The 11,589-nt window shown below is 62.8% G+C and overlaps 2 protein-coding genes across 5 annotated transcripts in view; one reads left to right on the top strand and one right to left on the bottom strand.

Annotated features, from left to right (window-relative positions):
* Nucleotides 1–5,935, top strand: part of AP2A1 (adaptor related protein complex 2 subunit alpha 1) — a 26,191-nt gene extending 20,256 nt beyond the window's left edge. The window contains exons 9-24 of one of the 2 annotated variants that reach the window (XM_054697310.1): nt 136–304; nt 449–586; nt 691–873; nt 1,232–1,329; nt 1,598–1,829; nt 1,918–2,085; nt 2,162–2,325; nt 2,634–2,699; nt 3,037–3,093; nt 3,195–3,277; nt 3,373–3,461; nt 4,456–4,580; nt 4,658–4,774; nt 4,870–4,939; nt 5,156–5,290; nt 5,491–5,935. In XM_054697310.1, coding sequence (XP_054553285.1) covers nt 136–304; nt 449–586; nt 691–873; nt 1,232–1,329; nt 1,598–1,829; nt 1,918–2,085; nt 2,162–2,325; nt 2,634–2,699; nt 3,037–3,093; nt 3,195–3,277; nt 3,373–3,461; nt 4,456–4,580; nt 4,658–4,774; nt 4,870–4,939; nt 5,156–5,290; nt 5,491–5,568 — 1,972 coding nt within the window. In that variant the 3' untranslated portion in view covers nt 5,569–5,935. The remainder of the gene's footprint in view (nt 1–135; nt 305–448; nt 587–690; nt 874–1,231; nt 1,330–1,597; nt 1,830–1,917; nt 2,086–2,161; nt 2,326–2,633; nt 2,700–3,036; nt 3,094–3,194; nt 3,278–3,372; nt 3,462–4,455; nt 4,581–4,657; nt 4,775–4,869; nt 4,940–5,155; nt 5,291–5,490) is intronic. The other variant, XM_054697309.1, reaches the window with a different exon arrangement.
* Nucleotides 5,705–10,396, bottom strand: FUZ (fuzzy planar cell polarity protein). Of its 3 annotated transcripts, XM_037517021.2 has the most exons (12): nt 9,963–10,077; nt 9,594–9,715; nt 9,257–9,341; nt 9,020–9,088; nt 8,734–8,838; nt 7,894–8,091; nt 7,606–7,701; nt 7,249–7,355; nt 7,112–7,176; nt 6,961–7,035; nt 6,726–6,831; nt 6,141–6,176 (listed from the first exon to the last, which is right to left on the bottom strand). In XM_037517021.2, exons 1-11 carry the CDS (start codon nt 10,071–10,073, stop codon nt 6,767–6,769), a joined length of 1,098 nt encoding a protein of 365 aa, XP_037372918.1. In that variant the 5' UTR covers nt 10,074–10,077; the 3' UTR covers nt 6,141–6,176; nt 6,726–6,766. The 3 variants fall into 3 exon arrangements, with proteins under 3 accessions (XP_037372919.1, XP_037372918.1, XP_037372917.1); XM_037517022.2 differs by lacking the exon at nt 6,726–6,831 and having other exon boundaries at nt 5,705–6,176; nt 9,963–10,396; XM_037517020.2 differs by lacking the exon at nt 6,141–6,176 and having other exon boundaries at nt 6,184–6,831.
* Between the last annotated feature and the right edge of the window lie 1,193 nt (nt 10,397–11,589).

Here is an 11,589-nt window from a genome sequence, read left to right on the forward strand (position 1 = left end):
GGGCTCAGTGCCCCAGAGTCTGGGTCAGCAGGCGCGGGCCTGACTCGAATAGAAGGCATGCATTGGGACCTGGGCCCTGCGGCAGGTGTGGGGTGCTGCCCCCAGTCACACCCACCTGTGTCCCTCCCGCTGCAGCGAGCCCAACCTCCTGGTGCGCGCCTGCAACCAGCTGGGCCAGTTCCTGCAGCACCGGGAGACCAACTTGCGCTACCTGGCCCTGGAGAGCATGTGCACACTGGCCAGCTCTGAGTTCTCCCACGAGGCCGTCAAGACCCACATCGACACCGTCATCAACGCCCTCAAGGTGCCCCCTCAGCATCGCCTGGCCCCTGCGCCCTCCCAGCCTGTGTCCTTTGCCCCCTCAGAAGGGCTGGAGCTCAGAGGCCCTTGGGTGGCCAGCCCTGTGCGGGATGGGACCTACAACACCCCCTACCTGCTCCTCCCATAGACGGAGCGGGACGTCAGCGTGCGGCAGCGGGCGGCAGACCTGCTGTACGCCATGTGCGACCGCAGCAACGCCAAGCAGATCGTGTCGGAGATGCTGCGGTACCTGGAGACGGCCGACTACGCCATCCGGGAGGAGATCGTGAGTCCGGAGGGGCGGCCACACTGGGGGTCTGCTGGCGGGACCCGATCCCGCAAGCCCACGTCTCCCGTGGGCACAGCCACAGCTGCCCCTCCCGGCCGCAGGTGTTGAAGGTGGCCATCCTGGCCGAGAAGTACGCCGTGGACTACAGCTGGTACGTGGACACCATCCTCAACCTCATCCGCATCGCGGGCGACTACGTGAGCGAGGAGGTGTGGTACCGCGTGCTGCAGATCGTCACCAACCGCGACGACGTCCAGGGCTACGCCGCCAAGACTGTCTTCGAGGTCAGCACCCCTCCCCCACGCTGGGCGGCCGGTCACTCCTGCCACTGTCCTGCTTCCTTCTCCTCAGAGCCCGGCCTGGGCCTCCCAGGGGAGGGCTGCATGGCTTGGTTGGGGTGCCCAGTACTGGTTACTGGCCCCCAACCCGGCAGCTCTCCTTTCCCTCTGCCCCAGAAAAGGGGGTCTGTCCACCCATTTTACTCCCAGCGTGAGCAGATGCCAGTCACACAGCCACTGTGCCTTGGTTTCCCCACCTATAAACCACCACCTCATAGTCTGAGCCTTCCACATGGTGACAGGAGTCGCGGGCTGGGCAGCCCCGAGCACCCCTCAGCCAGGCTTCACCCACCCCGTCCCCCAGGCGCTCCAGGCCCCAGCCTGCCACGAGAACATGGTGAAAGTCGGCGGCTACATCCTTGGGGAGTTTGGGAACCTGATTGCTGGGGACCCCCGCTCCAGGTGAGGAGTAAACACACACTTCTGAGGGGTCCAGGGTTTGGGGGACCCCAGTTATCACTGGGCTGGTGATGGTGGGGCACCAAGGAATACCCTTACCCCCACCCCGACTAGTTACCAACCATCCCAGCTCCCTAGAGCCTGGGGGACATGGCATGGTGACCCCCACAGCCCCGGGGTCGGCTAGGGCTCCCGGGGGCCTCCGAGGGCGGCACCGTGTCTGCTGGGGCCGGGGCCGTGGGGCTGCCCGCTGACGCCCCTGCCCCCACAGCCCCCCGGTGCAGTTCTCCCTGCTGCATTCCAAGTTCCACCTGTGCAGCGTCGCCACACGGGCCCTGCTGCTGTCCACCTACATCAAGTTCATCAACCTCTTCCCCGAGACCAAGGCCACCATCCAGGGCGTGCTGCGGGCCGGCTCCCAGCTGCGCAACGCCGACGTGGAGCTGCAGCAGCGCGCCGTCGAGTACCTCACCCTCAGCTCGGTGGCCAGCACCGACGTCCTGGTCAGGCTCCGTCCCCGCACCTCTCCCCGCCGCACCCGCGCCTGGCCGCAGCCTGGCCGTGCCCTGACCGCTGCCGCCCGCCCCGCAGGCCACGGTGCTGGAGGAGATGCCGCCCTTCCCCGAGCGCGAGTCGTCCATCCTGGCCAAGCTGAAGCGCAAGAAGGGCCCCGGGGCCGGCAGCGCCCTGGATGACGGCCGCAGGGACCCCAGCAGCAACGACATCAACGGGGGCGTGGAGCCCACCCCCAGCACCGTGGTGAGGCCCCCGGCGGCCACAGGGGCGGGCCGGCCGGGGCCTCACCTTTTCTCACTGTCACCTGCCTGTCCTGCAGTCGACACCCTCGCCCTCCGCTGACCTCCTGGGGCTGCGGGCAGCCCCTCCCCCAGCCGCACCCCCAGCTCCCTCGGGTGCGGGGAACCTGCTGGTGGACGTCTTCTCCGATGGCCCTGCTGCCCAGCCCAGCCTGGGGCCCACCCCAGAGGAGGCCTTCCTCAGGTGCCAACCGCCCCGGGCCCTGCCCCGGGCCGCCCCTCCACTCACTGCGCCCTCCTGTCCCTGTCCTCTGTCCCCTGCCACTGCCTCTCCCTCCCTCTGGCCGCTCTGGCCTCTCTGCTGACCCTGGCCGCCCTTCGTCGTCCTTCCCGCCGCCGGGTCTCAGCCTGCTCTCCCTTCTCTCCTTCCCTCTTCCCTCTCTCTCTCTCTCTCTCTCTCTGTCTCTCTCTTCGGCCCTCTTGCTGCCTCTCTGGGATTGGCTGCCCGCCACGCCTGTCTTCTCTTGTCTGCTCTGGGATTGGACGGCCCAGCGAGCTGGAGCCGCCTGCCCCTGAGAGCCCCATGACTTTGCTGGCTGACCCGGCTCCAGCTGCTGAGTAAGGGGCGGCCTCGGGGCTGGGGGGCAGACTCTGATGTCCCCAGGGAGGGTTTGGGGACTGGGAACTCTCGTCAAGGGGTTCCTGATGAGCTGCAGAGGCGTGAGAGTTGGGGGTCCTCTGATGCAGGGGGGCAGGGATAGCGGACTTGCCAGGGTCCTGTTCCCGTTGGTGGCGACTGTCAGTCTGATTCTTGGCTTCTCTGAGGTTCTTTGGGGGAATCTGAGTGTGTGTCTGGGGTTCCTTTCAGTTCTTCCTGCCTCCCCCCCTTAGCTCTGGCCTTTGTCTCTAGCCTGCTGAGCCCCCCACCCCCCATCTCACCGCTTTGCTCCTTCAGCCCAGGTCCCGAGGATGTCGGCCCCCCCATCCCCGAAGCCGATGAACTGCTGAATAAGTGAGTCCCGGGAGAGGCGGGGCGGGGTAGGGCTAGGCGGGGAGCATGGCACAGGGCTCAGACAGGCACCCCTGATATCCTGAGCTCCCCACTGCCCTCAGGTTCGTTTGCAAGAACAACGGGGTCCTGTTTGAGAACCAGCTGCTGCAGATTGGAGTCAAGTCAGAGTTCCGGCAGAACTTGGGTGCGCCCGGGGTCCTCTGGGGACGGGGACTTGGGAGGCGGCAGGGGAGGGGGCTCAGGAACTGGGGTGGAGACATGCCTCCCACTCCCCCACAGGCCGCATGTATCTCTTCTATGGCAACAAGACTTCCATGCAGTTCCAGAACTTCTCACCCACCGTTGTCCACCCTGGAGACCTCCAGACCCATATCCTCAGCCTGGCCCAGCCCTGCCCCGCGGGTCTGCTTCCTGTCTGCCGGGTGCAGATCCTTGTCCTGCTTCCTGGCTGGAGAGCCGGGCACAGCCACATCTGTGCGTTCTGTCCCCCAGAACAGGGATGGCGGCGGTGGTCACAGGCCTGTGGGGGTGTTCTCCCCTGCCCTAGGCCTGGGTTAGCCCCAGGCTGTCCCTCCTGGGTCCTGACCTCGTGTGCTTCATTGGCCTCCATGGCCCCCAGTCCAGCTTCTCCTGTGAGGGCCAGGCCTGTGGGTCTCGGTGCTGGCCAGGACCTTCTGTGTAGACGGGGCTGGTCACCTTGCCCCGGTGAGGCCGCCCAGGCCCTCTGCTGCGCTCCACCTCCTCCCTGTGGGAAGGCAAGCCTGACTGGCACAGAGGACGTGCCTGGGCCACTCCCGCCCTCCCCCTCTGCCGGGCCCGGGTTTCTACACCTGCGCGGTTAGCCAGCTGAGACCCCCACACATGGTGGGCCTGCTCCTTCCTGCTTGCATCATCAGCATTTCCAGAGGTGGCCTGTGGGCCGCATGTTGTGCTGGGCAGGGCCGCAAGCCTCGCTGGGGTTGCAGACCTCCAGGTAGGCACTGTCTTAGTGTGGCCGCCCCGCTGACACACAGCAGGGGACATGGTCCATTTTTTTAGGTGAGCTTGCCCAGTCGCCCACGCTGCGAGCTGGGGTCCCCACTCTTCAGAGTCAGTGGACTCGCTCTTCTAGGTGCAGTGTGATGTGTGCCCTGCCAGGCTCCTGCCCTGCCCCCTGCGGAAGGCCAGAGGGGGTGCTTAAGTGGTGGGCAGAGGTTTTGCTTAGGGACTTTGTAGCTTGGCCTTGTGGGATGAGGCAGGGATGGAGGGCCAGGCCTGCTGGGGTGTTCTGAACCACCAGGGCCTCGCAGCGGGCTGAGACTTGCCCCCATATGCACCCCTGGCGCGCCCCCCATTTCTCTGCCTTCCTTGACGAGGCGCGCACAGCTGGCCGTGCAGACCAAGCGCGTGGGGGCGCAGGTGTATGGCGGGGCGCAGGTGCAGCAAGTGCTCAACATCGAGTGTCTGCGGGACTTCCTGACGCCCCCACTCCTGTCCGTGCGTTTCTGGTGAGTCCACTGGACCGGCCGGTGGGGCGGGGCTTCTGTGTGGGGGTGGGGCCTGAGCCCTCCTTCTTCTCCCCCAGGTATGAGGGTGCCCCCCAGTCCATCACCCTGAAGCTCCCGGTGACCATCAACAAGTTCTTCCAGCCCACAGAGATGGCGGCCCAGGACTTCTTCCAGCGCTGGAAGCAGCTGAGCCTGTGAGCGGCGGGGCTGGGCGCAGAGCCGAGGCTGGGGTCCGGGGTGGGCGGGGCAGGGCATCCAGGTCCCTAACACAACCTCTCCCTGCTTCCAGCCCCCAACAGGAGGCGCAGAAAATCTTCAAAGCCAACCATCCCATGGACTCAGAAGTTACCAAGGCCAAGGTGAGAAAAGGGGTGCAGTGTGATGTGGTGTCCCTGGGCTAGAGAGGTGTCCCTGGGCTAGATCCCAGCCCTGCCTACCTCTAGGTTTTGGGGAGCACTGGCTGCTTGACTGCCGAGTCTCTATTTTCCCATCTGTAAAGCGGGGCAGTTGTCACTCCAGGGGTTTTCAGTGCGGGTGTGGAGCTGGCCCTTTGACTGCCACCCCCTTCTCCCTAGCTCCTGGGATTTGGCTCTGCCCTTCTGGACAACGTGGACCCCAACCCTGAGAACTTCGTGGGGGCTGGAATCATCCAGACTAAAGCCCTGCAGGTGGGCTGTCTGCTCCGGCTGGAGCCCAATGCCCAGGCTCAGGTGAGTGGGGGCCTGAGAAGCCCTGTCGCCCTCCTATGGCTCCCCCATCCTTCCTGGCGCGCCCCTCCCTGCTCCTGTCCTTTCTTCTTTCCTGCCCCTGCCGCCTTCATTCCTCCCTCCCGCCCCTTCTGTCCCTGCATCCTCTCATCTTCCATCCCCTGCGGCATCCTCCCTGAGCCTTTGTCCCCGTGTCCCCCCAGATGTACAGGCTGACCCTGCGCACCAGCAAGGAGACCGTCTCCCGCCACCTGTGTGAGCTGTTGGCCCAGCAGTTCTGAGCCCTGGACTCTGCCCGGGGTGTGGCTGGTGCCGGGCGGCCCCTAGGACTGAGGCAGCTTTGGATGGGGCGGCGAGGGGACCTCCACTGGTGACAGGGAAGACCCCAGGGGTGGGGGGATGCCTGGGACCTTCCTCCGGCCTTTTGTATTTTTATTTTTGTTCATCTGCTGCTGTTTACATTCTGGGGGGTCAGGGGGAGCCCCCTCCCTCCCTTCCCCCCCCAAGCACAGAGGGGAGAGGAACCAGGGAAGTAGGTGCCTCCTCCCCTCCCACCCTGCCCCACTCGTCGTAGCCCCTCCCGCCTCCTCCCCGCCCGGGGGTCTTGTATTATTGTGAGCGAATAAACAGAGACGCTAACAGCCCCGTGTCCACTGCCAGTGTCAGAGGAGTGGCGTGAGGGCGTGCAGCGTGTGGGTGGCCAGGCCCCGCAGCCCGTGGATGGGGCTCTGGGCTGACAGCAGCAGCAGCAGCCGCCGTGGCCCCACCTGGAGCGCCACCAGCCGCCACCCCAGGCCTGGCTCCTCTGTCCCCGACACCAGGTAGCAGGCTCGAGGCACGTGGGCCTGCTGGGCAGCGTCTTCCGCCTTCTCCTCCGGTGGCCCTGGCTCTGGAGGAAGGACGGGAGGGCTGAGGTGACCACTGAGGCCTAGACAACGATGACACTGGCCCACGGAAGCCATACTCCACCTTGGGCCTACAACCCTGCCTCCTGATGGGCACACGGCTCACGTGCCTGCCTGTATGTGACCGAAGATGAGCCCAGCACCTTCTCGCTTGGCTCCCTGGTTCCTGGGGGTGCCGAGTGCAGCCCCAGGTGGTCCATGCGGCAGTGCAGGCAGACACGCACTGATGTTTGCTGCACGCCAGCCGCTAGGGGCCAGGCTCAGCTCCTTACCCTGCCTGTGCGCCCTGGCCCACTTGACCTGTGGCGGCGGTGGGACAGCCAGGAAGGCCAGCCCTGCCCAGGGGAGCTCTCTGTGGCTTCCCAGGATCTTCACTGGGATGGTTGCTCCACCCAGCCCCTGGGCGGGCTGGTTTCTTTGACGCTTTCCCTTCCTAACATTGTCCCCAGAACCGCCCCCGCAATGTGTGAGATGGGCTACACGGGTTTGAATCATGGCTCTGATGCCTGTTAGCTGAGCCTCAGTTTCCCCACCTGTGATGCGGGAATGAGGCTGTCACGGGAGGTGCCTTCACTCAGGAGGATGAAGTGAGTGGTGACACACAAGCACCTCGCCAAGATGAGGTGTTGGTGTTAAGATCTGGGTGAGCAGGAGGTTCTGAAACGGCAGGCTGCCCCTCCCCGCCCCTTCCTTCCCGTGTGTCCACACCCAGTGCTCAAGCAGCGCTGTGGCCAGTGCATGGTGAGGGCCACTGTGCCCGCCACTGACCTGGTGGGAAGTGCGTGGCGGTCACCAGGGTGTAGAAGGAGCGGAGGAGACGCCTTCGCCGCTCAGGGGAAGGCTCTGGAAGAGGGAGAGAGGGTGACAGCGCCTCTCCACAGCCCATGCCCCTCCCGGCCACATCCCCCACCCCAGTCACCTCTATCCCCCGAGGGCGCCACGGTGAAGAGGCAGCGCTTCAGTTCCAGGTGGAGCAGCAGCAGCCTGGGGGAAGGGGGCGTCAGGGCCAGCGAAGGGGATAAGGCGCCCCAAGCCACTGCCCGCTCCGAGCCCTACCCGAGGATGTCCGCGTGGAGAGAGAAGCCTGCGGGCAGCGCTCGGGGCCCCAGCGGCAGGCAGGCCCGCAGCGGGTCCAGCAGCGGCTGCCACCAGCGGTCCAGGAGCTGCGGGGGGCGCGGTCAGCGGAGGGCGCCGCCGCGGGGGGTGGCCAGGCGGGCGGGGCGGGACCGACAGGACAAGGGCGGAGGGAGCTGGGCGGGCAGCGAGACCCGAAGGCTGGGGTCCCCCGGCAGGAGGCGCGGGGCCGGGGTGACGGGGATTGGAGCGGACAGTGGCCGGCGGGGCGGGGCCGGCTGAGGGCCGGGTCGCGGTGGCCGGGGTGACGGGGGCGAGCGGGACGCAGCCCGGAGTCACCTGTGGATCCAGCTGGCTGAGGGGAGGGCGCGGCCCGCACAGCAGACACAGCTCCAAGCCCGGGAGCAGCGTCAGGGTGAGCAGCCGGTGCGGCACCTGAAGCCCAGCGCGGATCCCTGTGGCTGGAGCCCGCCCCGAGGGGCCCCACCCAGCGGCCCGGCCCCGCCCCTGCCCGCCAGGCCCCGCCCCGCAACTCGGCCCCGCCCCTGCACACCAGGCCCCGCCCCGCGACTAGGCCCCGCCCCTGCTCGCCAGGCCCCGCCCCCGCGGCCGGCCCCACCCACTCACCGTCGGGCTCCCGTGTGGCAGGTACACCGGGTAGTCGCGGGCGGCCTGCGGCGGCAGGGACCCCACCAGCCAGGGAAGCAGCACGGCCTCTGGCGTCCCCAGCCGCCACCAGCTTTCCGTTGCCGCCACCACCCGGCCCGATACGACCAGGCTGACGAAGGCCGTGCCAGCTGCCTCCGCGAAGCCCGAGAGAGCTTCCTGGGCGAGGGAGGCGGGAGAGAGGGCAGCGGGTTCAGAGCTTGCCTAGGTAACAGGCTCACCCTCTCGGGGAGGGGGTTCTTGCATCTTCACACGGGCACGCTCCCCCAAGCCCCACTGTGAAGTAAAATGCACAGGTAAGGTGTCTGCTACCTCGCTGCAGCTTGGGCTCATTGAGACCCACTACGCGCCAGGTAGGCTCATCACGACCTACTCCAGCTCAGAGCTCAAGTCACTTGCTGAGAGTGATGCTTGGGGCCAGGCCAAGGGAATCACCAAGTGGTGTTTAGGGAAAGGCTGAGGGAACAGCATGTGCTAAAATCAGGAGGGCTGGTAAGTGGCTGGGATTAGTGAGACCCTTGAGGTAGCTGGCAAAGGCGAATCATGGAGTTAGCAGGGCAGAGGAAAGCGGGTTGGTGGGTGTCAGATTCCATGGGTCCTCAAACACCAGGCGGAGGGGGCAAAGGAATCCGTGGCAGGGCTGTGCACAGACGGGCATGGTCAGCTTGGGTAATCCTTGGGGGCCAAATGGAAGCCAAGAGCATGAAAGATGCGGGGGGGGGGGCAGTTGAGGGGAAGAGGATGAGGACTGAACTGGGGCCAGAGGGACAGGTTCAGGAGCTCCCAAGGCATCCCCAGTACCTGAAGGAGGGACCCCTCTGGAGAAACCACGCAGTCCACACACTGAGTCAGGTCCCCGATGAGCTCTGGGTCCCCCAGGAAGCTGTCGATGAGGCGGTAACTGGTCTAGCAGAGGAAGAAGGGAGGTGCCTAGGATTTGGGTGTGTCCCTTAACACCCAGATCTGCTGCGTCCCCTCAAAACCAAGTTGTCCACAAACAACAAGGTCAAGCGGCTGTCCTAGGGGCTGCTGGGAGGGGCAGTGTCCAGGCACCCCAATGTCCCATTCTCATGGGCTGAAGCCTCACCCTCAACTCCTTCTTCAGTCTCTCTACATTGCGGATATTGGTCAGTTCTTCAAGCCCCACGAGAAGAACCTAGAAGAGCCCAATAGGAGAGCAAGGACATTTCACAGCTGGTTTTAGAAAAGGGGCTGAGACTCAGACACCTGGGTCTGAAGGAGGAGGGGTTGGGGGTCTGGACTCTAGTCCTAGGGAGGAGGGTGCTGATTTTCTGGGTTTGGGAAAAAGGTGGGGGAGTCTCACCATGGCCCCAAAAACCATCTGGAGTAGTCTCTCCAGCCTCAGCTCCGAGGTGCCCTCCTCAGATGACAGGACAATGAGGGTGATGCTGTGGGAATGGAAGGTGAGAAGGAAGGATGGAAACGGGGCAATCAGCCTAGCGGAGTGGTCCCTGATCCGGATGTCTCCCCCAGCCCAGCCGGCCTCTGATACGGAGAATCAGGGATCAGAGAGGGTCACTAGCTTGTCACAGATCCCGCCGAGAAATAAGCAGCTGGCCTCGGAGAACTGAAGGCCCTGGGGTCATCGTCAGCTAGGACTGTCACCGGGACCCAGGCCCTACAAGCTACGGCTTGGAAACCTGTCATGGAAGCTTTTCCACACCACGGTGGTGTCCTCGGTCCTCGCAGAGCTCAGCTGCACCTCGAGATTCTGCCCAAACATGTGGACTCCATTGAGGGAGCCGATGACAGAGAACGGGAGCTGGGGAAAGGTTCAGGCCATTAGACAGCAGTCTCCAAAACTCTCCCCCTTGGGGGCCAAAAGTGGGGTCCCAGCCCCCTCCTTCTAGATCGCCTGGGCCCTCCTCTTCAGGGAACCAGAATTACTGGTTCACTACACCCCCTCTAGACAACACTAAAACATCTGCCACCCACTACTCCCTTTACAACCCAGAGCCAAGCCCCTAATTCCCTTCTAAATTCGGAGATCCAGGCACTCAGGGCCCCACCTGCTGGCGGGCGGCGGCGCCGCTGCGGCTGCTCCTGCAGAACAGGGGGACGCCACTGGAGGCCGTGAGGCACAACAGATGGACGGTGCCTTCAGCCCCCTCCTCCCCCATTTGGGACCCCCCCCCACGTCCCCCACGTGGGGATGATCAGAGTCGGCCTTGCAGCGTGACGATGGATCCACTAAATCGAGCTGCAGTCCGATGCCGCCAGAGGGCGAGAATGGGGAGGGGACTGGAAGAGGATCCGATTCCCGCCTTCCTCTTCCAACGCAAATAGACCCTCAGTCCCTATTCTAGCCCCGCCCCCAGGCCCTCTTCCGCCCCAGAAGGAAGTCACGACACCCTTAACAAAGATGGCGGCCGGCTGTAAGGGCAAAGCTTCGCAGCTCGTCCTCAAGGGTTCTGATTCCATGTATTAACGAAGAGAACGAAGAGGACGGACAGAAGTGGGTGAATGTGCCAGGGCGTTGCCTAGAAACCGTCACGGAGGGTACGCCGCTTTACATTCTAAATTGGTAAACAACTGTGTCCCGTTCAAAAATGGCGAGGGTGCCGAAGCGTTGCCTAGAAACCAAATTCCACCCCAGAGCCACATTTTATAATAAACACTTTGCCCGGCTCAAAGATGGCGCCGCAGCCGTTGCGTTGCCTAGCAACCACCATTGGACGGGACAATGTCTAGTCCGAGGCTGAACACAGCAGTGACCCGCTCAAAAATGGCCGCAGGCGAAGTTCCGACTCCCTTACTTAGAGGGAAATTGAGAAAAAAACACGACCTCCCCCTTCAACCTCGAGGATGGTTTGGTCCCGCGAGCGTTGCCTAGTAACCACGCTCGGCGATGGTTTTTTTGTTACCAGAAAAAGAGGACAGTCTTTATTTTCCACAATCATGATAATGATATTTTTGTAATAAATTTATACGTGATGCTGTACCATGCAGAATGTGTAAATACACTTCCCAAAAGCTTTTTCCTCAAACGAAAAGTTGGCAGCGTATTCCCGAATATTTATACGTGTTTTCGCAAATTTGATCATTGCGCCAACGCTATTTTCAAACTTTCTTTTCTTCATCGAACGATGTAAATCTACACCATCCATAATCTGCATTATGGATATAACAGGATGGATTTCATCAACCCTGTATTGGCATAGATTGGGTTCTCTCTGGGATGTGTGTGTGTGTGTGTTAAAAATGATAAAGTAAAAAGGTTCTTTGGTTATCATTTGAACCACGTGAATCTCTTTCTCTTTTTTGAGAACAGTTGCCTTCCTCCATCCAAACATTTTCAAAATACATAGTAATATTTTAAACACCTGTTCCTTTGAAAACATGTTTTGCTTGCATTCTGGACTCTATTACTGTTATAGGGCAGGGAGAGGGGCAGCCCAAACCCCGCAAACCTGCCTATTCTACATGGGTTCTGCCATCCGCCGCATCAACACAAAACATAGGAGACTTTAATGGGAAGGAACTTTAATAAAACTAGGAAACAATACAGGTAAGGCAAAGAGTCTAGTTTCTAAGTGAAGCATCCAGAGTTACCCGTCCCCTCGTGGGTAAAAGTCCATCCAAATGGGATTGGCCCAGAGCAAGGCCCCAAAGCCTGCCATGAGTCTAAAGCACCTT

This window comes from Talpa occidentalis, unplaced genomic scaffold, assembly GCF_014898055.3.
Source record: "Talpa occidentalis isolate TD23 unplaced genomic scaffold, MPIMG_talOcc4v2.1 talOcc4.17, whole genome shotgun sequence".
Classification (NCBI taxonomy): Eukaryota; Metazoa; Chordata; class Mammalia; order Eulipotyphla; family Talpidae; genus Talpa; species Talpa occidentalis.